Source organism: Anser anser (genome assembly GCF_964211835.1).
Source record: "Anser anser genome assembly, chromosome: Z".
Lineage (NCBI taxonomy): Eukaryota > Metazoa > Chordata > Aves > Anseriformes > Anatidae > Anser > Anser anser.
In genome coordinates this window covers 17,125,556-17,148,138 of record NC_139723.1, presented here as the reverse complement: position 1 = coordinate 17,148,138, position 22,583 = coordinate 17,125,556, and the positions used below count along the sequence as shown (strand labels likewise).

Genomic DNA, 22,583 nt, shown 5'->3' with positions numbered 1-22,583 from the left:
TTTTTTCTGGAATATTTATTTATGTGATGGAGCTGATGTGTATGAATAGCCTGACAATATTATAGTGACAATAAAAGCAGTGTGACCAAGGTCTGTTCTTTTTAGCCTGGCTTCCTTCAATATTCAACAGCCTTGACCTGATGTGCTGTGTATATTGTCTTTGCATCCTTAGCTTTTAAATGTTGTGTCTAATTTCAATCAGAACTGATGTATAAAAAACATTTTCAAAAGAATTAAGTTGCTTTAAAGTAGCCATGTGATAGAGAAGTCTAATATCTCATCTACCTTTTACACAATCGTGCAACAACCCTTACTATAGTCAAGATTTTATGCAAAAGAAAAAATGTTTAGAGAATTGAATTTGTTCAACATCCAGCTGAAACATGAGAGAATGAAATCATGAAATGCAGTTCCTTGAAAAGTAAGACTGTGTTAGAACTACTGCTTGTAAAACTAACTTTTCAAAGTTTTTTTTAGAAGTTGAGCTTTAGGCCTGTTCTGGAACATGCTCCATTTGGAAGTACTTTATATTGTATAACTATGTCTTTATACGTCTTGGTTATCAAGATTCAGTTTCAAGCAAGCAGAACACTGAAGGAAAGAGTATAAACTATATCCTGAAAGGTTTAGCTACATAAAGGCAGGCAGCTGTCCAGACTTGCAGGACAGAGTGTGTTAGGATTTTGTTGCTATCAAAGACAGACCTTGACTTTACCGTTATTGATTAGGTTTTTTGTTTTGTCTGAGAACTTAATCACACTGAGGTGTTTACGGGTCTCCAATGGGAACCTATTTATGCTTTTTGCAATGTGTCCAGTGTCTTCTAACGCTATTTAGGATCATCACAGTGAATGCCAGCCTCATGAGTCTTTGAGTCCATGCTAAATGTAGTTTAGAATATAAGATAGGAAATTCTTTAGTTACCTATCACAGTTCCACAGTCCTGTTGCTTTTCAGAACATTAAAGGTAGTAGTCAGTGATCTTTGTATTCTGTGCTTCCAAATGTATTTTTCCTGGCAATTCATATTCTCTTGGTTCCACTGTAAGATATACAGCTCAGAATTAAAGCTTTATTAACGGGGCAAGCGTAAAATAATGTTACAGAAAATGCTTCTGAGGCTGGGAAGAAACTTTGTATTTGAGACAGCTCTGTTGCTTGTCAGAACTATTTATTCCATTTGTGGCTTTTGAAATGGCTAGTCGAGTGTCAGCTAGTAATGATTCTATGCATTTTAATTTTTGTTTCTGTATTTGCAGCAGACACCAGAGTTTAATGTATCACTGCCTTTCTGTGGCAAAATCTGCTTGTTACCTTGCAAAGGAAAATGGGCACGTGTAGAGGTAAGAAGCGTTCAAAGAACAGCAACAGTTTTCCCACATAGAAAAGGCTCTTCAGCTAAATCTGAATTCTTACTTTCCTTGAAACATTTTACAGTGTATGCCTCACTGTTGTGTTTTTAACCTTAAAATGATTGTCTTCCTATCTTATTTCAGATAACAATCATTCACAGTAGACGGGCACTTGGTGTATGCTTCGTGGACACTGGAACAGTTGCAACTGTAGAAGCTTCAGACCTTAGAGAAATCCCATCACAATTCCTGAGAGAAGTAATTGCAATACCTCCTCAGGTATAAAGACAAGTTAAAGGTGACCTATACTAGATCTCTTGATAGTGGTGCTCCTTCTAGGTTTATGCAATGAATTTTTTGGTTTGTTTCATCGTGATCAACAATGGAGTGCATTCCATTATGCATCTTTGAAATAACCTGTAGTGTAGTCCTGTGTACTGACAGGATGCTGTGGTAATAGTGTACTAGTAATGATACCGGTTTTGCATGTCCCTCTGTCTATTTCTGTTTGTCATATATTATTCAATCTGTGACAATTAATGAATTTTCTGAGAATAGGAACTTGTGGACTAGTTTCCATATTATTGTATGCTTCTGTTCTTAGGCTGTAAAATGCTGCCTAGCAGACCTGCCTCCCAACACTGGCATGTGGACTCCAGATGCTGTACTGTGGCTGAGAGATAAAGTAATGAGTTGTCCTGAATTTAGCATGAAGGTAAATAGTCAAAATGCCTGTGTAACCTTAAATCTATAGGCCTGTGGAAAAAGCATTGAAAGAACAACTTTGAAAACTTAACCATTTATCAGAGTTTATTTCTGTTATGAAGCTTAAAAGTTTGTAGCCATCTCTTGGACATAAGTGCAATACAAAGTCCCGTTCTTATGATGTTTGGCATAAGAATATTTGGCTCATTAGCAGTTTCTCTTTTTCCTCTGAAGAATTTAGCAGCTGATTGCCTTTCTCATTTTCCTGTGCCAGACCAGATATGGAGCTAGAAATATTTTATGAACTGATAAGAAGGAAGCAGTTGTTTGTGTTTTGCCACATAAAAATATGTAAATGTTCCATGGATCTTAAATGATTTTTATGCCTCTTAAGTGAGGATAACCTTTTCTCATTCTGGTCTTTGAAAGCAGCTTTAGTTTTCACTTGTAGCTTTTTTTAATCCAGTGTGACTTAGTATTTGCTATTGTTTACTTAAGGGTTTCTGTTATCTTTGAGATAAAATTATTTCCATTGGCAGTGTTTCTTTTCCAGTTTGGTTAACTGAAGCCATCCTTATAAAGGAAATCTTTTTGCTATCTGGAGGCTAAACAAAGCTGATTTCCTCTTAAAAATCTGATTCCAAGTACTGACAGAGCACTTAGAAATCATGTTTTGTAGCTTTTTTTTTTTCCTACCTTTTTCCTTCTTTTAACCCAGGAGGCCGTGCAGTTAAAACATAGCTCATTTGGTCTGGGACTTGTGACTGTTGCAACTGCCTTTTCTAAACATCTTTTTCAAGATAATTTGAGTTTGGTATTAGTTTTTACTTGATTAGACAATAGCAGAAACATGTATGCTTTAATTTTGGAAAGTTTTTATTCATCCCCCGTTTGCTGCCTATAAGTATAAATATCCTGTGCGGATTATTAGAGGAAAAGAGAGAAAAATCAACAGAGGAATATGTAAACAAATGTTACATACTTCGTCATATGAAAATTTCAGTGCTTTGTCATCAGTAATGCTAGCTGCTGCCAATGATATATGCTCTTAAATAGGATATTGTTTATGCCAGTGCTTGAAAATTATGCATGATACAAACCTAGAAGCTTTTTTCACCTTTTTTTCATTCCATTCTTAATTTACTAGGTTTCACCTCCCATAATGACAGGAAGAGATTTCTGAAGGATTGAGTATTAATATTTGATAGCATTGCTTAATTGTTTAGAATTGTATGGCTAATTTAGAATTGTGGCTAATGTTTTCCAGAAAACTGCAATCATACGTGCTTGTGCCAAGCAATACTGAGATTGAACCGGTTGGGCAGAACACAACTTGATTCAAGCTTTGTGTATGCTTTACATTAGTGGAATAAATATCAATGCTATTTTTAGCACCTGTGATTGCTGGCTTACTATCCAGCAATTTCATTGATTTATTTGAGAGAATCTTGAAAATACTTCACAGGAATAAACTGTTGCTGCTTTTCTGTTAAGGCTTTAGTCTTCTGTTCAACACCAGATGTGCACTTTATAGTTGATAACTGAAAATTAAACTGTACTTTCTTTCTAAAGGTGGTTAAACAGGATGTTTCAAAGGGAATTGCACACGTTTACTTGTTTGCTCCAGAGAATTTCCCTGACATGGATCGTAGTGTCAATCGTCAGATTGTAAATGCAGACCTGTGGAAGCATCAGAAAGATGTTTTCTTGAGCGTTACGCCCAGGGGGACCAGCTCCGCGAAAGTGACAGGTGATACAGTTTCAGCGCTGCAGTTAAATCGGGGAAGGCTAGAGAAGAGTTTCTCTGATTCAGCTGAGCCTGCTTTGGAGTCCAGTAGTGCAGTGTCTGCCAGTGATATGCCTCCACCCCTACCCTTGTCAAAGGTTGGTGGGCTCATGGATGTCTATGTCTCAGTGGCATGCCATCCAGGTCACTTTGTTGTCCAGCCTTGGAAAGAGCTACATAACTTGGAAGCCCTAATGGAAGAAATGATCTTGTACTACAGCATGGCTGAAGAGAGACCTGTGAACATTGAAAAAAACAAGTTGTATGCAGCTAAAATTGAAAATCAGTAAGTACATTCTTAGATTAAAAATCTGTGAAGGCAAGCTTTTACCTACAGCAGTACTTAAATCTTGGTAAATCATCATGCATAGCTGTGTTGGAGATAGTGACGGAATTACACATTTTTCTTTAAAGCTTGGCCTTGTTGCAGGTTTTTGGGGAAATGCTTTGTTGTCTGCATTGTTAGCAAGGTGGCAGATGTCTGGTGATAGCTGAGAGATTAAGGGAGTAAATGAGGTTGCAGTCTTGTCATGTTTCCAGATAGTAGTTAGAAGGACTTTATTCAAATAATACCAGATCTGGGAAGCTTGAGACACATTGGTTAAAATCTTTCAGTCATGCATTGCTTTTCTGGTGCCTTGACAGTGTATGAATATAAATTGTGTTTATTCTTGTTCTCCCTCTTTTCAGTTGGTACAGGGTGATAATAAAAGGAATTCTTAGAAATGGGTTTTTGTCAGTATACGAGCTGGACTATGGTAAACATGAGCTTGTCAGCATAGAGAAGGTACAGCCACTCCTGGATAAATTCAGAAAACTACCTTTCCAAGCTATAAGAGCTCAGCTTGCAGGTAGGTGGTAATCATTTACTCTTCTTTTTATTTATTTTAAGTCTTACATCAATGAGGATACCAAATGTCTATAAATGTAAAGGGAACAAAGCTGAATGCTAGTGACTTTTTTTCTAGAGTAAACATGTACCTGCTTGGAAAAACCTGCTCAATGCATGCATGTTTATGCCATCAAAGTGGATCTTCTTTTCTTCTTTACATGGGTGGTGATGGTTTAATGGAGCACTTTTAGCATGTATACAACTGAAAGTTGCTTAAATTTTAACAGCAGCTGCTTTTTGTCATCATAAATATTTACTATTTAATGTGTGTGGTGACTAATATGCAAAGGACACAGGGAAATCAAACCCAAATGTTTTTTGAATCTTTAAACATAACCTCTTATGAAGTGTGAAGGTTACAATATATCTGTTGATAAGAACTTATGTTCTGACTATTATAGTCTACATAAAGTTAGGGACAATATGCTGTGTTTCTGGAGATGTTCTTCTTTCATACCTTGTCCATATTGTAATTTACTGTTTTCTAGTGCATGTTTGGAACCCAAAGTTGCCTGAAATACATTAGTTTTCACAAACAAACTCCATGGGGAGGGTGGGGGCTTTCATCAAACTTAAATAAGATTAATTTAATGGAGGACGCCTAACTGGGCAGCCTGCTCTGGGGAGCCTGCTTTGGCAGGGGGGTTGGACCCAATGATCTCTTGAGGTCCCTTCCAACCCCTACAATTCTGTGATTCTGTGAGGGCATAGAGTGTGCATACATCTAACAAAATCAGAAAATTAAAACTTGTTCCCTCTTTAATGTATTTTCCTTCCTGTTCTGATTTATTTCATTTTGGCATTGCTTTCAGATTTATCTCTCTTCTTACTCACCTGCTACTTTCTACCTCTGTTTGGTAAACATTAGCTTAGACTTCAATTACAGAATGGGCTTGCTTGAAGTGACAGACCAGTTGGTGCTCTGTTGGTTGCTTTCTGTGGATCTGCCTTCCTGCATAGCCTCAAGTGTGACCTTAGGGACTGCTTTAAACAGGTCAGGTTGGATGTGTTCCCACTAGGCTGGGGTCCTAGGAGGTCAGTGCTGAAATGAAGCTGATTTCTAGCTCTGTCTGTGTACTGGGGTAGTACGGGATCTTGCCAAGAGAGCCTGCAAGTCATCAATTCTTCCTGCTTTGCAGAATCCTGAGTAGCTAGCTAAGCTGGCTTCTGAGCTGTCACATACAGTCAAAGCAGGCCAGCTGGGCCCAGATGATGGGTAACTATCTTCTTCCTATTCTTCCAGTTTTTTTCTTCCCTTTTTTTTCCTCATCTGTTGCCTGTCAGTTTCTGGTCTATTTTCTTGTTCAATTCTATTTGCTTCCTAACCTGGCCTTTCCTTCTGTAACCTGTTAGGATTTACATATCTCTGGTGTCCTGTCCTATTAGCAGCAAGCTGCTGATAATAGTAGAAGCAATGTTGTCACTTCTCTGTTTTGTTTCCTTTATCTGTAACTTGCTGCTTGGGAATTCATGCACAACATTTTGACTCCTTTGTGACTGGATGCTGTACACCAGCAGTGGTCTGGGGAGGCTGAATTCCTAGTTTGCAGGAGCTGCTTCTTCCTTGGTGGTTCACAGCCATATCCAAATCGTGTTTGGATTCTAGCATCATATCCCTGAGCAGGCCCACCTTTGTGGGATGCTAATCTCAAAAAATAGCAGGAGTCGTGAGACATTTAGGAGTCATTTCTATTTACTTCTCCTCTCTGCAGATCTAGCTTGGGATTTGAAGGGTTGGCAGATTTTTTTTAGTTGCTAATGCTCTTTTGAGATGAAGAAAATTTAAATCAAGGCTACTGCTTCAGCATCCTCAGGCAGAATACAAATCACTAGTTTCTTCTGAAAAGATCTTTAGTTTCCTTCTTGTCTAAGTAACATGGCTTGGTCATACATCACAGCTACTATACTTGGAAAAACTCACTGAGTCAGTGCGTTTGCCTTTCACTTCTGTGAGGCTATCCATAGATTGAGACTTTAAGAAAAAAATAAATGTTCTAGTCTCTGCAATAATTATCATTGTTTGTGTGGGAGATGAGTGAGCTTGTGTGTTTTTTCCTAGAGTTAAGCTGCCTTCGCTGGTACCTGAATATCTGTTTTCTCAAGGTTTTAAACCACCCAGTCCTATATAAGCTTGATCACTCAAATTGGTCTAGCCTGTAAATGACATACTCTTCTGTTTTACATTTGTCCTAGGAGTGAAGAGCCAGCAATGGTCAGAAGAGGCATCAATAATGTTTCGGAATCGAGTAGAGAAGAAACCCTTGGTGGCGCAGATACAGGCAATTAATGAAAGCACTAACTCTTGGGATCGAAAAATAGTGACTTATTTAGTGGACACGTCTCTTCCAGATACTGATACATGGATTCATGACTTTGTGTCTCAAAGTCTTGCGGAACTTTCAAAAGCTGATTAATCACCACTTCTGAAACGTAGCGGCTCAGATTCTTTAGCAATAAAATAAATTAACAGGCTTTGAAGCGAAATGTAACTTCTTACATTGCCTTGACGACATGAAGGTATAAACTTGAAAAATGTGTGTTCAGTTAAAAAGATTTGTTTAACAAGTTTGGGTTATATTGACTTCAGGTTGACTTTATGAAAAATTGCACTTTGTTTACCACTGAAATGCTAGAGTTTGGGTGAAAATACTAAAGAAAAAGTTATTTATCAATAAAAAAATGGTGACTTGTTCTTGTTATCTTTCCCTGACTAGGGGGGAGGCATATCTCATAACTATTAGTCGGTACTTCTAACCACTACTGGATACTACTCCCCTTTTTTTAGCTAGAATTTTTATTGCTTGGGAAACAAGGAAGCAGTCCTCAATGTTTTTGAATTTAGTGACTGAGGTATGCATTTTTGATGGGTTTTTCCCCTTTCCTTAACCTTCTAAGAATTGAATAGTTGAAAATGCCTTGTTTGGGGCAGGGAAGTTTGTCTGCGATTATAGGGCTTAACTTTCACAGAAGGGTATGGACTTCCCTGTGCTTACTAGTCTGGTTGCTGTTTGTTAGGAATGATACTGCTTTTCTGAATTCTACCCCGTTTCCTCTGCTTGCTAAATTCAAGGCATTCCTTTCCCTCCTTTTCTGATAATTTGCTTTCTTATTTGCTTCTGAGAAACTTTAAACAACTGCTTTTCCCACGAGGCAGGAGCAAACAACGTCCCGTAAGCACACAGATCAGCGCTCTGAACACAGTGTTTTTGCCTTCTTTTAGATTGTGAAGACCTTGGGAAATTTAGAGGCGGTGTAGATATTATTACAGTTGATAGCCTGCTGCCTGCATGGGTAAGGGAAAATGGACTGAAAGGGAAGTATGGCTCAGAAACATGCAGTGCATGTGTAAGAGCAAGATGGGAGAAAATGCTTGCAGATACTCTGACTGAACAAACTGTTCAAGTATGTAAGACAGACTTTCTCCAGGGGGGTGCAAATGCGAGCTAACAGCGCTACGTGCTTTTAAAACAGGTCTCAGTCCTCTGCCTGGACGGTGTAGGGCGTAGCAGAGCCCTTGTGAGCAGAGCAGGCAGTGATAAACTAGCAAACTGCTACTTTAACACAAATTGCTAGTTAACATGGTCCTGTCCATAGTTAAGTGTGCAGAGATGAGATTCTCAAGTGTACTTGATGAGATGGAAGTTGTGTTATGCCTGAGAGCATTCAGTAGTCCACTGCTCCTTCCTGTCCCCAGAACCAGCAGGGTAGTCTCACCCACCCATTATGCTGGCTCTGGCATCAGCACAGGTGCCCTGACGCAAGGTGGAACGTAATGCAATGTCTCAGCTAAAATTATGTGAGGCAGACTCATCTTAACAGCCAGCTGTTTCTTCATTAACTGTCTTGGTTCCTTTCAGGAGTTCCTTCCAGTAAGTGACCACTGGGGTTGGAAGCAGAGGGTGACATTGTACTACAAAGAAAGCCAGAAACTGTTGAGCCCAGCACCCAAAGACAAATGCAAAAGGACAGTATCATCTGCCTCTCTGGGTTGCCATTGTGTCCAACCTGTTCAGAATTCCAGTGATTCTTTTTTTTTTTTGCAGGCTACTTTGCGTGTAACCTGGCATATACAGCTTCTGGTTGCAGTTTTAGCAAGGTCACTATCAGGCTTACAAGAGCTTTCAGCTGCTTTTTATTAATCATTCTTTCAGGATTTGTTATAGTTTCTCCTTCCTCAGCTGCAGAGGTGAAGAATGTAGGTGAAAGAATCAATATGATCTTTAACTGCTGTAGCATAAACATTTGTGCAAAAGTTTTTTTTTCCATGTAGGACTGCTGCTGACCCAAAAAATCTGGATGGTGTGGGTCATTAGGATGAGAAAAACACTTTCCTGAGCTTCTGAAGAGTGGGAGAGCTTTCTTGTGTGTCTATGAGCATATGACACCTACATCTGCAAGCTTGCAAATGTTGATGGAAAAGTTTAATGACACAGGGTATTTTCCTGGAGCTGTAGTGAAGTTCGTCTGGTTGTTTGAAAAATACCCAGGCTGTGTTTGCACGCTGTGAGGCTTGCTGATGTGTTGTTGGCCAGTAGTAGATGTGCATCTGCAAATCGATGGAGTGGAGCAGACCTGGGACTTACACTTGCAGTAGCAGGGGAAGCAGCCTGGCAGATGGTCAGGAGATGTAAGATGCTTTTTGAGCTTCTTGTCTTATCCTTCTAGGGTGTGCTTCGCTGTCTGCTTGGTTATAGCTGGCTGCTCCAGAGTTTAAAAAGCCCAGACAAGAAGCAAGGAGAATATTCATTCAGCCTCATTGCCTTTGCACTGGAGCCTTCACTTGGGCTGCTTTGTGCGGTGCCATGGGTTAGAGAACAGGTACCTGATGAAACAAGAGTGCTTTCTAACTGATCAAACCCAGGAGCACTGCTTTCCATGTGGTGAACTAGTTTTTGCATATAATAATGTCCTGGTTCTGACTGGGATAAAGTTATTTTTCTTCCTTGGAGCTGGTATGGTGCTGTGTTTTGGATTTAGGGTGAGAACAATGCTGATAACACACCGGTGTTTTAGTTGTCGCAGAGCGGTGCTTGCAGAGAGCCAAGGCCGCCTCAGTTTCTCACGCTGCTCTGCCAGCAAGGGGGCTGGGGGTGCACCAGGAGCTGGGAGGGGACAGACCCAGGACAGGTGACCCAAACTGGCCAAAGGGATGGCCTGTACCGTGGCGTCATGTGGGACAATAAAACGGGGGCTGCTGCTGGGCGGGCTGCAGCTGCTTGGGGAGTGGATGGGGATCAGTCAGTGAGTGGTGAGCCATTTCATAGTGCAACACTTCTTTTTACTTCTTCCCTTTTCTTTGGTCTTTTCTTTCTTTCATGCTAAACTCTCCTTGTCTCGACCTCCACGTTCTTGCCTCGACCTCCACGTTCTTGCACTTCTGCCTTTCTCAATTTTCTTCCACATCCCACTGCACTGTGGAGGGGGGGGGGTGCTGGGGGGCGAGCTGCTGGGGTTAAACCACAGCAGTCTGTTTGCATCCAATGTGGGGCTCGAAGGGTTGAGGTATTGGTAAGTCTGACTAAAGTGCGACAGAGAGAACAGAATTGTTTATAATATATTATAATTATTATAGTTGTTTAATAGTTGCTGGTTGTAATGCTGATTTATTTGCTTATAACGTTGTTTAATGTAACCCCTTTCTTGCTGTATATGCTCCCGGTTTCACTGCTTATCATCTCTGGGAGCTTGTAAAAGGTTGATTTTGGTTTTGTTAGCTTGCTGTACTGTGTGACACTCACTTATTATATGATAAAAGCATTAGCTATGAGTGTAATCTGTTATTTGTGCTCAGTATTGCCATCTCCCTCGTACTTTGCGAACCATCTCTTGTAAACTGTTAACAATTACACATTTTACCTTTTCTCTGGGAGCCAACCCGTGGAGGAGACAATGAATGATACCTTCCCCTCCTCCTTCCAGCTCCTGGCCAGTTACAGTAACTTAAGTATTTTGAACATCTGTGGGATGTTCAAACAGCATGTTCCTATTTCTGTGTTTCAAAAATGTGGTTTGTTTTTTTGGTTTTGTTTGTTTGTTTTCCCCCCTAACGTTAAGAATATCTTAGAAATATCAGAGATCTGAGAGGATGGTTATGGGTGGTGAGATGTAAGGGAGGATATGGGCAGGTATCTGTCACAGTTATCACCTTTGGACTTCACCCCTGAACAAGTGAGGACTCCTAAGAAACTGGTGGAATGTTTGGAAGAAATATGCCCCTACCCTGGCAGTGCCAGAGAATTACAGATTGCTGCACTGTGCCGATGAAGCAATAGCACCCTCAAGGGGAACAGAAGGTCTCTGGACTGTGGCTGAATCAGGGAGCCAAGCCTTAATGGTGTCAGTTGCCCCTATAGCATGAAAAAACAGTAGAAACAGGAGTCAATTTGTTCAGTAAGAATAGAAGCCCCTTCTGGGAGGGGGCAGAAGGAAGAAGAGGATGAGGCAGGCTGTTCTGCAGCAGGGGCATCGTGACTGCAGGAGGGGGAAGAGGCAGATCTCATAAGTCAAAAACCAACATGTGTGAGCTACAAGATAAGTGAAAAGGTTTCAGCTGTCATCCAAGTGAGCACATTGTTACCTGGCTGCTCTGGAGCTGGGATAATGGGGCCAGTAGCCTGGAATTAGAGGGCAGGGAAGCCAGGCAGCTGGGCTCCCTCACTAGGGAGGGGGGCATTGACAAAGCAATTGGAAATGGGGCACAAGCCCTCAGACTATGGAGGCGACTGTGTGGAAAAGGAGTGTTTGTTACCTAGGGAAAACAGATGGAACTGTCATAATTAAAACGCAAAGCAGATCTCTTACTTTCCCAAGACTGTGAACAATAAGCATTTTCAAACCACCTCTTTTCTGCTCATTCCACCCCACCTGTTTTTAAAGGTGACAAGGCCTGGAGCACTTGTAATGTATTTTCTTGCCTAGAGAGCTGGATTCAGGCACTCAGCTCAAGCACTGTGCTGGCATGGTGACTTGGGAGGTTCAGAAGATCCTAGCTGCCTGAGGCTGCCCCTTCCTCCAGGCTGAAGGAAGGTGTAAAAAAAGGGTGCTCCCAGCAGAGTCAAATCCTCTGAGGGAGAAGGCAGTATGCATGCAGTGAAAGCAACAAAGCAGTTGCTTCAGCAGGTCATGGGCTCTGTCAGCATCACTACCTCTTTTATCATTGCCTCCCCCTGTGGCCACTCCAGATCGTTTCCAAGAACTTTTTTTTTTTTTTTGACAGAGAGGCAGGGAATAAAACCCTTTTGCCATCCTGAAGTGCTCCCTCTCTGCAAATGAGTTCCTGTCTCTGAGGTTCCCTCTGCTGTACTATCCTTTCCTAATTCTCGGAGGCTTCTTGTTTGTTGCAAAGATTTTCTGTCTCCGGCTTTCCACCACACTTGTCCTGTGTTCTCACAGATGCCACACATCAGGCAAGCATTTGAGAGCAGGGATTCTCACGTGCTGAGTGTGTTAGACAAGAAAAGTGGTGAGGAACCATGCAATGAGAAAAACTCACTTCAGACCTCTGCGCTGCCTGAAAGCTTCCTTCTGTATTATGTCTGTTGTGCTGTTTTTCAGACTGGTTGTTGTGAGCAGGTGTCCTGATTTGGGCTGGGATTTTTCTTCCTTGGAGCTGGTATGGTGCTGTGTTTTGGATTTAGGGCGAGAACAATGCTGATAACACACCGATGTTTTAGTTGTTGCAGAGCAGTGCTCACACAGAGCCAAGGACTTCTCAGTTTCTCACACTGCCCCACCAGCGAGGAGGCTGGGGGTGCACCAGGAGCTGGATGGGACCCAGCCAGGACAGCTGGCCCAAAAGGACCACAGGGATGGCCCGTGCCATGGGGTGTCATGTGGGACAATAAAAAAGGGTGGGGGGGCACTGCTTGGGGCCTGGCTAGACATCATCCAGCAGGTGGTGAGCAGCTGCACCATGCACCTATTGCTTTATATGTTATAATTTTTATTTTTTTCTCTTCATTTTCTGTCCTGGTGAAAGAAGTCTCGGTGCGTGAAGCCCACAGGGGGCTCCCGATGAAGCTCGGTGCCCCACAGAGTGGGGTGCCGTCTGTGGGGGCTGCCCGAACCGGGGCCCCCCGAGCCCCCACGGTCCCCGAGTCTCGGCCCTGCCCGCCTCGGCGGGGCCTGCCCCACAGGCGGCCCGGGGCTGGGCCCCGTCCCCCGGGCCGGGCCGGGCCGTGCCGGGCCGCGCCACTCAGCCGGGGGCGTCCCTAGGGAAAGGAGGCGAAGGGAAGGCGGCTCCGAGGGGAGTTGCCATGGCGCTGGGGAAGGGGAGGGCGGCCGGGGGCCTCTCCCCTCCCCGCCCCGCTGAGTGACGGCCGGGCCGGGCCGTGCCGTGCTGTGCCGGGCCGGACCCCCGCCCCCCCCCGGCTCGGCTCGGCTCGGCGGCGGCTGCGGTAAGCGGGGCGGCGGGCACGGCACGGGGGGGACGGGACGGGGCCGTGGAGGAGAAGCCGGGGGGGTTCGAGCCTGTCCGCCTCGCCTGGGGCGCCGGCACCTGCCGCGGGTGCCTGTCGCAGCGGGTGGAGGAGCCTCCGCCGGTGCCCCCTGGCAGCCCCTGCGCGCCTCGTCCGTGTGTGTCTTTCGCCGTCTCCGTCTGCCGTCAGGGCTCGCTTCCTCCCTGCCCTTAGGCATGGCTGGGTGCCGCTGCCTGGCTCTCGCGGAGCTGCCGGGTGGTTTTTGCCCAGGGCACCGTGGCGGGGCCGTGCTGGGGTCCGACCCGGCTCGCAGCAGAGCTCTCCTCCTTGTACGGGCACATCCAGGAGCCCCTGGAGGTGGAGACCCCCGCCGCCCGCCAGGAGTTTTTCTCCTGCTCGGCCGTGGTGAAACGGGGTAAGCACACCGCAAGTGCTGTCCTAGGTCAGACTGAAGTTCGTCCACCTCAGGGTTCCCCGGTTGGCAGCAACCACTTGGAAGGGCAAAGAAACAAGTCCTCGGCCATGCGCCCCCAGAGCAGTGCCCCGCTCCAGCAAAGTCTGGTTTTGCTGCTCTCAGAGCCGGAGGTGGCATCTTCACTCCGTTAGCCCTTGAAGGGTCATGTGAAGGTCCTACTTCCGTTAATTTTTTCCTTCGAATTTGTCACACAGCTTCCCCCAAGTGCTTACTGCTGCTGCTGGAACAGTACTCATCTTGCCCCTGAGTTTGCGAGGCGTCAGCCTGCCTCAGGCTTAGGAGCGGTGCCCATACGGGGTGTTGCCCCAGGGCTTGCTCCCCAGCAGCGGGACGGGGTCAGGGACATGCGGAGGTGCCCTTGCTACCCACCTGCTCACCCTGCTTTGCCCCGGGCTGTCTGGCAGGGCCTGTCTTTATATGCAGGTATGGCATCACTAATGGCTCAAGTGTGCCCGTGTGCTTTGTTTAGAAATTAGAAATTAAGCAATTAAGAAGTGGATGCCAGGTGCCTGAGAGAAGCTCACCCAAATAGGAGAACACACAAGTATGCTTACAAGTATGTGCCTTAAAAGGATACCAAGGGGGATGGTTTGTATTTGGACTTTGGCGGAGTTTGACCTCACTACGTGTTGCCTGGTCGCTAATAGATGGTCTCACCTAGCTGTTTGCTAGGTGGCTGTGATGGCAAGGGCTGCTTAATGAGAGCTGGTATTGAGCTGAATGGCTTGCAGGCTGTGGGGGGCTGAGGCAAGGAGGGCTGGGGGCAGTAGGATCTGGGTGAGCTTCCCAGGAGGTGAAGCAGCCACGGAGAGGAAGAGCCAGGACAGCGCAGCTGGCATAAGTGTGGTGTCACTGGCAAAGTCACAGCGTGCTTTGATAGATCCAAAATGCCACCTTCCAGATGTGAATTTCAGTGTGTCTTGGGTTAACAGCTGCTGTCTGTAAAGGTTTTATCAAACCAGAGGATCTGCAGATCTTCCTTGGAGGATCCTGAGCTTCCCTCATCAGCAGGATGAAGATATGGTATGCCGGATGGACCCTGCTCTCCGAGCAGGCTCTGTGGACATCAACATCTGTTTTGCTGAGAGTTGTTCAAGATCCCACCACCTCTGCAGTCCCTGTCTGAGGGCTGTACCAGTCTTGTGGCAAGGATTTTTTTTTTCTCTGATGCCCAACTAGAATTCCTCATGCCACAACTTGTCCCAATTGTGCCTTGTGCTTCCCCTTCCTATTCTTCTGAGAGAAGTCTGGTTATGCCTTCCCTGCAAGTCCTTTCCCTGTGGGTGGCGGGTGGCTGCAGCAAGACCCCTCTGCAGCCTTTCCCTCTCCCAGCTGAAAATGTCCAGGTCCCTCAGGTTCTCGTATGTTCCGTGCTCGACCCCTGCCTGTCCTGACGGCCCTGTGCTGGAGTCTTTCAGCTTCATAAGACACAAGACACAGTGTCCAGATGCAGCCCCCCTGGTGCTTAGCAGGGGGAATAACCCTCCCCCCCGTGAGCCTGCTGGCTCCAGCAGTGACATGGGCATGTCCCCTGCCATTCCTGTGCCACCACATCTGTGCTTGCAGCCCTCGTCACCAGGGCTCAGCAAGTTGTCCCATGAGCTGCAGAACCAGCAGAAGACTCACTTTTTGGTGGACTGATGTCCTTCCTCGCCATGTTCCTGCTGTGACTGCCCCAGCTCTGCCACAGGGAGCGGCTCCCTCTCTCACTGCTTCTGGTGCCCCACTTGTTCCCGCAGACACCCCAGCTCTCCCCTTGTTCCCCGTCCATCAGCTGCAGGAGGTGTCCAGGCTGGCTCCACAGCTGGCCATTTGCATGGCTGCACTGCTTGACAAGAAGTTAGGGCTTGAGTCCTGTAAAAGATTTTGTTTAAGTTGGCTTTAAGGTTTGTCAGAGGACCGAGAGGATGTGTAAGAATGCAGTCTTTATTCTGGAAAACGACTGGAGCTAATTTGCTCCTCTCATCCGCACGGCATGCATCTAGGGTTTGCACCTGGGTGATTGACTGGGGGCTAAGGGCAGGCACTGAAAACACTTCTCTTGAGTTTCTAGTTGGGCACTCAAGGTAGTAGTTTTTCAAAAAAGAACCCACCTAAAAAACAACCCTGATGTTTATCTTCTAAGTTATGTCGAAAGCCAAAGAACAAGAAATTGTACCAGCAACAGAGGTGTTGGGTGACATTGGTTTGTTATTTCTGTGCTGTAAGAATAGTAGCTCCGAACTTTGTTTCAGGTTAACACTTAGCCATGCATTTAAAAAAAAAATCATAGATCGAAATCCAGCTTGAGTCAAATGGGAACTGTTCTCAAGCCAAGCTGTCCCTCACAAGATTAACTCCTGCCTCTAGTGCTTCTTAAAACTAGTGGCTTAGGATGCGCTGAGCCCTGTGTACAGTCCCTGCCTCTGCTGCAGCCTGCCTTCTTGTCCTTCCTTTCTGCTGGGGTCCTCAGGGCCTTGAGGGGTGGTCCCGCAGGTCCCTCCCACCAGCAGTGCCTCTGCTGCTCCTGGTGAGGGTCTCTGCCTCCAAACTTGTCATGCCTACCCCCTTCTGTGCCCTTCTGGCCCAACAGGGACAAGGTCCTGGGCGCTCTTCCAGTGTGCTGGATGTCTTCCTTGGACCCTGAGACCTAACGTCTTGTAGTGGTGGTGGTCCATACAAATTCTGATTTATTTTTTGAGGAACATCTGCCTAAAGTTGTGATGGGGTCAACCCTATTCGACTTCTGCGTATTGTGCATGTGTTTTGTTGTGATGCCTCCTTCACTGCCTGAACGAAGTTTATCGAAAGGTTTAATTAGAAGTAACAAGAGATCAAAGCTGTAGTCTTGGGAAGGCACTGAGAACAGGCCTGGTGGAACAGACCTGTGGTGAACCGGGTTAATTCTTTCCCAAATGCCCAGAAGTGTGTGGAGGAGCATCCATCGTGCGGCCTGCGGGCTCCCGGCCTGCTCGCCTCCCGCTGCCACAGCCTCCGTCCCTCACGGCCAGGTCCATGCCTGCGGGACATCTCTCCCCGGGATGGGGACAGAGACGGAGGTGCACGAACACAGCTCCTCACGGTCCGTGTGCCTCCAGGTCGGGGTCCCCGGGACCTCCTCGCCTCCCAGCTCTGCCTCTCGCGGCTCCTGATAAGCGAGGCATCGCGCCCAGGTGGCGAGTGGCAGGAATGTGGGAACGGCGGGCGGGCGCGCCAGGGGAGGCCGAGCCTCCAGCAGATGACGGCTCTAAATTTAAGGGCTCGCTGTCGAGCCGCTACGCGTTAATGTGCCCTTTCGTGGGCAGGCTAAAGATAATTTTCCTATCTGGAGCCACAGCTGCCTTACAAGTCGTGTGGAAAAACCTCCCTTCTAAGGGAAACTTGCTTTAAATAAATTAGAGTTGAATATCCTCTGCAAGAAGTGAGCCAGAAAGCGTAAATACGGGACTGTGGAACAGAAGGAACCTTTCTGGTAAAAATCGGGAGTTGGACACGCTGAAGCATGCCATGGTGCTGCACAGGTAGCCCTGCTGCATGCCGCGAGCACGCTGGCTGCAGCAGCACGTCTGTCGCTGGCTTTCCCACAAAAGTCCCAGGTCTGGGGTCTGGTCCAGAGCAGTTCATGAGCACGTTACTGCCACTTCTTTTCTCACAGGGTGTGCTTAGGTGTGCTGTAGCACCCGGGTCAGCTGCTTACTGACACGTGCTGTTCCCTGAGGGTGGGCCACTAGCAGCATGCTTAAGTGCATGAGCAGGAGCAAGTAACGCTTCCTGATCAACTCGTGGCTTCACGGCACTAGCCCTGCAGGAAAGAGTGCTGAGGTCTGCAGCCTTGTGGAGATTTGCAGGGCTCAGAGGGACTCAGCGATGCTGCAAATCCTCTCTCCCGCCTGGCCACAGCTCCGCCGGCAGTGCCACGTGCAAGGTGGCGCTCGTAAGGGTGGGTGAGCTGCAGGCTTTACCATCTGCGGTTTATTGCCCCCCAAAGAGAGGAATGCCTGGGACGTTTTGTTAACACCCAGCATTGCTTGGAGCCAGGTGTCCCTAGCCAGAGCCCCATGCTGAAACATCCTCGGTGCTGCCCTGTGAGTCTGTGGTGGGGCGAGGTGCTCCCGACGTCGTGCTGCTGTGGTGGCCCTGGGTCGTTACGTGCATCAGGAAGTGGGCAGGGGGGCCCTGAGCAATCTGACCTGGCTTCAGAGCCAGCCACGCTTTGAGCATAAATCTTGTGCAACTCCGTGATAGCCAGCGTTCCCCCACCAGCAGGGCTGTGGGGTCATGTTTCATGCATTCACTGCTACGCTCCGTGTTTTCATTTCAGGTCCTGTTTCAGCCTAAGAGTGAGATTCACAGGACTGCTCTAAGATGTCTTACAGAAAGGAGCTAGAGAAATACCGAGACCTGGATGAAGACAAGATTCTTGGTGCCCTGACGGAGGAGGAGCTCAGGAAGCTTGAGAATGAACTGGAAGAGCTGGATCCTGATGTAAGTCATTTTTAAATGAGGTTTGGTAGGTGGTAAATCCCACACAGTTGTGGGCAAATGTGCTGCGTTAGTAACCAGTACCTCGGTGGGATCCTTTGCAGAGCCTGTACTCGGTGCAAGGATGGGAGCGGCTGGCCCCAAACGGGCAGGAGCAGTTTTGCTCCTGCACCGTGGGCACAGGCTGCACGTGGGACTTCGTTTTTGCAGTGTCCCCCTGCCCGTGCCCAGTGTGCATGCTGTGGTGTGACCAGCACTGTACTGGTCTTTGGCCCAGTAATTAAATTGCCAGGCTTTTGGAGTAAAACACGTTGATAGTTTTGTTGTTGTACACTGCTTTTCACAGCAGGGTCTTAGCCTATGCTTGGGCTTCTTACACTGTTCTGACACCCTTATATTTTAGGAAGAGCTGCCTTTATATTTAGGAACCTGTGGGAATGGATCACTACTTCTCATCAGGTCACATTCAGGCAGTGTTTTGGGTTTTGTGGGCTGGGTGGGTTTTTTCACAGCAAACTTCAAATGGCCAGTATTTTCCTCCCTGTAGTCAGAAAAGCAAACCCCAGAGTTCTGCAAACTGGGACATTTGCTTTCTAGCCTCCCAACATCGTCTGGAGCAGCACAAATGCAGACACTGGGCCTGCTGATGCCAAACAGTGAAAACCTTTTGGAGGCAAGGCTGTCCTGTGGCAGGGGCAGGGGCTGCGCAGAGCCAACTGGCAGGCCTTTGGGTTACAGCAGCGTTAGATGATGAGGCTGGGCACTGCCAAGTGAGAAATTGTTCCTGCAATGTGCGGTTAATGTTTCGGGGGGAAATGATGGGCAGTGTAGATTGCATCATCAGTGCTTTTAATTGCAGCGTCAACACAGAAGAGTGATTAAGAGGAGGCAGGCTACCTCCCAGGATTATGTGTGTGTGCAGGTAGGCTGGTTACACCTGGCCCAGGAGATGTGGAGATGGACAGGGTTCCGTGAAAGGTGTGAATAGGTAAAATAATGGTGAAAGCCCATCCATGCAGGTGTGGCTTGGGTACCCAAGCTGCATTCTCAGCTTGCGCAGCATGAAGCCCGAGGAAGAAAGCTGCTCCTTAGGCCTCCTGGCTGGTGCATTAGGTGGTGTTCTGCTGAGTTGTCTACCAAGGTTGGCTGTGGCCAATTACTTGCTATTAGTAATCGTTCTTCCCAGGCTTTTCACTGGAACAGATTTAAATTAAAGTGAATTACTGAGGTGGGCACAAAAAAATCAGCATCTTGTTGAAAATCACCTTGGATGTCTTAAAAAAATAAATGTTGCCCTCTGTCCAGCAAAGAACATGCTTAGTGTCAGATCTGGGAACAGACTTACTTATTGCATTAAGGCTGATCTATATTTAAATATAAGCAGGTGCTTACGTGCCGTATGTGTCAGGCACAAAGCAACTTCCTGCGGCAGCTGACGTGGCTGAGTAACGAGGAGACAGCTTGAAAAAGGGCTGGGGCTCTGGGGCTGGGGAGCTGCAGGCACCGCTGCCATTCTGGCCTGGCCTTCTCTGCGAGGCCCTGCCCGCAGATGTGTGGTGGGTCATGGCCAGCAGCAGGGACCACCACAACTCTCTGCTGGAAAGACGAGGGGATTTTTCCAGGCTGATGTTCATGGGACCAGTATACACAGCCTCCACCTCCAGTGGGGTCAGCTGGCACATGGACAGGCGCATAGGGAGGAGATCTGCTGAGCTTAGGAGGTATCAAAGATGGTGAGCATATGCGAGGAGGCTAGGAAGAGCAGGAGGGGATGGCTGAGAGCCCCCAGAGAAAAGGATGGAGCTGCTGTTGTAGAGAAGCATCCACGTGGCAGCATGGAGATCTTGCCGTGGAGCTGGTGTTTGAAATCTTGTGCTGGAGGAGGGAAGGAGCATCGTGTCTTAGCTGAGATGGGAGCCATTGGGGCTGGATGGAGACAGGTTTTGAGAAAAAAATTGTCCAGCAATATGGAAGAAAGGCGGTGCAAGAGGAGAAGTGGATAGGGGTGAGTGTGTGAGGGATGGAGGCCTGGCCTGCAGAGATGACCCGTGTTTCTCCCCCTGTGCCCAGAACGCGTTGCTACCGGCGGGGCTCAGACAGAGGGATCAGACTCAAAAGCCACCAACCGGCCCGTTCAGAAGGGAAGAACTCATGGCCCACCTGGAACAGCAGGCAAAGGATATTAAAGACAGAGAAGACTTGGTTCCTTTCACAGGCAAAAAGAGAGGTATGGTCATCCCTCACACCGCGGTGCGAGCACGTGGGCATGTCAGTGTTGCAAGGCCCCCGGTGCTGCCTTTCTCAAAGCTTCCTGCCCCTTCTTAGTGATCCTTGTGCCTTGCTGGGGTAGAGCTTGTTTTAAATCGGTTTGACAAAAAAATGAGTTCTTGAAAGATGCAAATGAAAAGATGTCACTGAGCCCCATCAGGAAGATTTAGCAGCTTCAAGTGTGCCTGAGCCTGGCTGTGGTCACCAGCCTGGCTAGCGCGGCAGCAGGAGGCAGCGCTCAGCCAGAAGCATTTTGGGTTTTCAGCTTCTGTGCTGAATTAATTATACTTCAACCTGATGCAATCTCAGACACGTTAAACATCGTTTCACTTGTAACAGGCTGCCGAGTGAAGACACGGTTTGTATCGAGTGTCAGCCAGGGACGGTAAATTACTTTTTTATTATATTATATAATATATACATAATATACATATGTATGTATATATAATATATTTTTATATAAAATATTATATATATATTTATATTTTAAATTACACGCTGCCTATTTTTGCAGAGCAGCTGTGGCCCCTCTGGGAGGAGATGAGCAGTTTTCGCCCGGTGCTGTTTATAGCCGCCTCCATCTCTCTCCGGGAGAGCCCACCGCGCAGTTGCTTCTTCCTTGGGGCTAAATTTAGCTGCCTCTGCGTCTGCACAGACCCGAGCGGCTGGATTGTTGTTTCTCTCCTCCGGTGTTGCTGACTCTGGTTTCAGAGAGGGGACGAAAATAGCCCCAGCTGGTATGCCAGGCCCTGCGCTCGCTATCTCCCTTCGGCGATGCGGGGCTGTCTCAGGAAAGGGGGCTGCTGCAGGATGCTGCCTGCCCCGCTGCTGGTGTCTCCTCACAGCCTTCTCCTGGCCAGCCGTGGTGGAGGTGTCCCTGCCCAGCTTGTGTCCACCGTCGGAAGCCCAAGGGCTGCAGAGGGGAGCGCTGCTTCCCGCCTGTCCCTGCTCCGCTCGTGGCGGGGCGGCAGCAGGGTGGTTCGGTGGGTGACATGCCTGCCACTGCCCTCAGGCGTTTGGACACGAACCAGGCTCCTGTGCGGGACAGCAGAGAGCTGTCGGGTTCCCCCAAGGAAGGACAGGAAAGGGGATACCAACAGGGGGAGCAAACCCACTGGTTCGCACCTTCAGCTGGTAAAAAGGCCTGGTCCTTGGCCTGTCAGTGTCCCAGGAGGCAGAGCAGGAAGGCAACCCTCTCGAGTGCCCTCTGTGCCTCTCCCCCTGCCCAGGTGCCCTCTGCAGTCCTGTTGAGCCAGACCAGCTGCCCCGAGCCTGCTTCTCCTTGTGTCTCTGCTGCCCACGTGCACACTTGATGACTGAGTGCTGTCCCTGCCTGCTGCCAGACCTCCTCCACCACCTCCTCCACCACCCTCGTTTCAGTACTGTGCTGCTGTGCACTTGAAGAGGTCTCAGAGACAGGACTGGCCCTGCATAGCACTGGATCCAGGCCTCTGGCCTCCCTTGGTCCACCCAAATGTTGGCAAACTGCATTCCTTTTACATTTCTGTGATGCAGCCTTCAAAGAAGTGAAGTCCTTCTGTATCAGGCTGTGCTTTCAGAGCACCAAGCACTGGAAAGTAGTTCTGCATGAAAGTGCCACGAGGCTGTTGCAGGTACCACCACACTGACAAAAGCACCCTGCTCCACAGGTGGAGGTGTCTGGCACATTGCCCCCTGTCACATTGCAGTGGGATGCAGACCTACTAGTGGGAAGGGGTTCTTTACCTGCTTTGATCTTTTATCTAGGTCCTCGTGCCACCCTGCCCTTTCCACCCTGTGAATCCCACCCCACAGAAACGCGTTGTCACAGGCAGCACAGCCCCGCTCTGCGGCGGTGGGATGGGTGCCGCGGCTGTGCTGAGCGTGACTTCACTTTGCATTTACAGGGAAAGCTTGGATCCCCAAAGAGAAGCCGATGGATCCTGTTCTGGAAAGTGTGACTCTGGAGCCGGAGCTGGAGGAAGCCCTCGCTAATGCCTCTGATGCAGAGCTCTGTGACATTGCTGGTAAAACACCTACACGTGACTCGGGGTTTGAGTTATTTAGCTACTGATTTATCTTTGCTCTTTTGTGGGACGTGAGCTATTGAGCTCTTTGCTGTTTATGCGAATGCCGTTGGTTTTGACAGGATTTGTTTCTTCGTAAGAAAAGAAACATATATTTAGAGTTACTTCCAGCCCAGCACCCCCGTGTGATTCAGTCAGGAGCATGGACCAGAGCTGAAGAGG

At 47.5% G+C, this 22,583-nt stretch overlaps 2 protein-coding genes across 9 annotated transcripts in view; both read left to right on the top strand.

The window, feature by feature from the left end:
- Positions 1-7,425, top strand: part of TDRD7 (tudor domain containing 7) — a 45,581-nt gene extending 38,156 nt beyond the window's left edge. For 2 of the 4 annotated variants that reach the window (XM_083816203.1, XM_083816205.1), the window contains exons 12-17: positions 1,262-1,342; positions 1,496-1,630; positions 1,956-2,066; positions 3,629-4,128; positions 4,533-4,693; positions 6,928-7,425. In XM_083816203.1, the coding sequence (XP_083672329.1) occupies positions 1,262-1,342; positions 1,496-1,630; positions 1,956-2,066; positions 3,629-4,128; positions 4,533-4,693; positions 6,928-7,148 (1,209 nt within the window). In that variant the 3' untranslated portion in view covers positions 7,149-7,425. Of the gene's footprint in view, positions 1-1,258; positions 1,343-1,495; positions 1,631-1,955; positions 2,067-3,628; positions 4,129-4,532; positions 4,694-6,927 lie in introns of all 4 variants that reach the window. The other 2 variants (XM_083816202.1, XM_083816204.1) reach the window with 1 other exon arrangement.
- A 145-nt stretch (positions 7,426-7,570) lies between these two features.
- TMOD1 (tropomodulin 1) overlaps positions 7,571-22,583 on the top strand; it is a 26,190-nt gene continuing 11,177 nt past the window's right edge. Inside the window, exons 1-4 of one of the 5 annotated variants that reach the window (XM_083816213.1) lie at positions 7,571-9,982; positions 17,927-18,090; positions 20,158-20,314; positions 22,242-22,361. In XM_083816213.1, the coding sequence (XP_083672339.1) occupies positions 17,971-18,090; positions 20,158-20,314; positions 22,242-22,361 (397 nt within the window). In that variant the 5' untranslated portion in view covers positions 7,571-9,982; positions 17,927-17,970. Of the gene's footprint in view, positions 9,983-12,911; positions 13,131-17,926; positions 18,091-20,157; positions 20,315-22,241; positions 22,362-22,583 lie in introns of those variants that run through there. The other 4 variants (XM_083816210.1, XM_083816212.1, XM_083816214.1 and 1 more) reach the window with 4 other exon arrangements.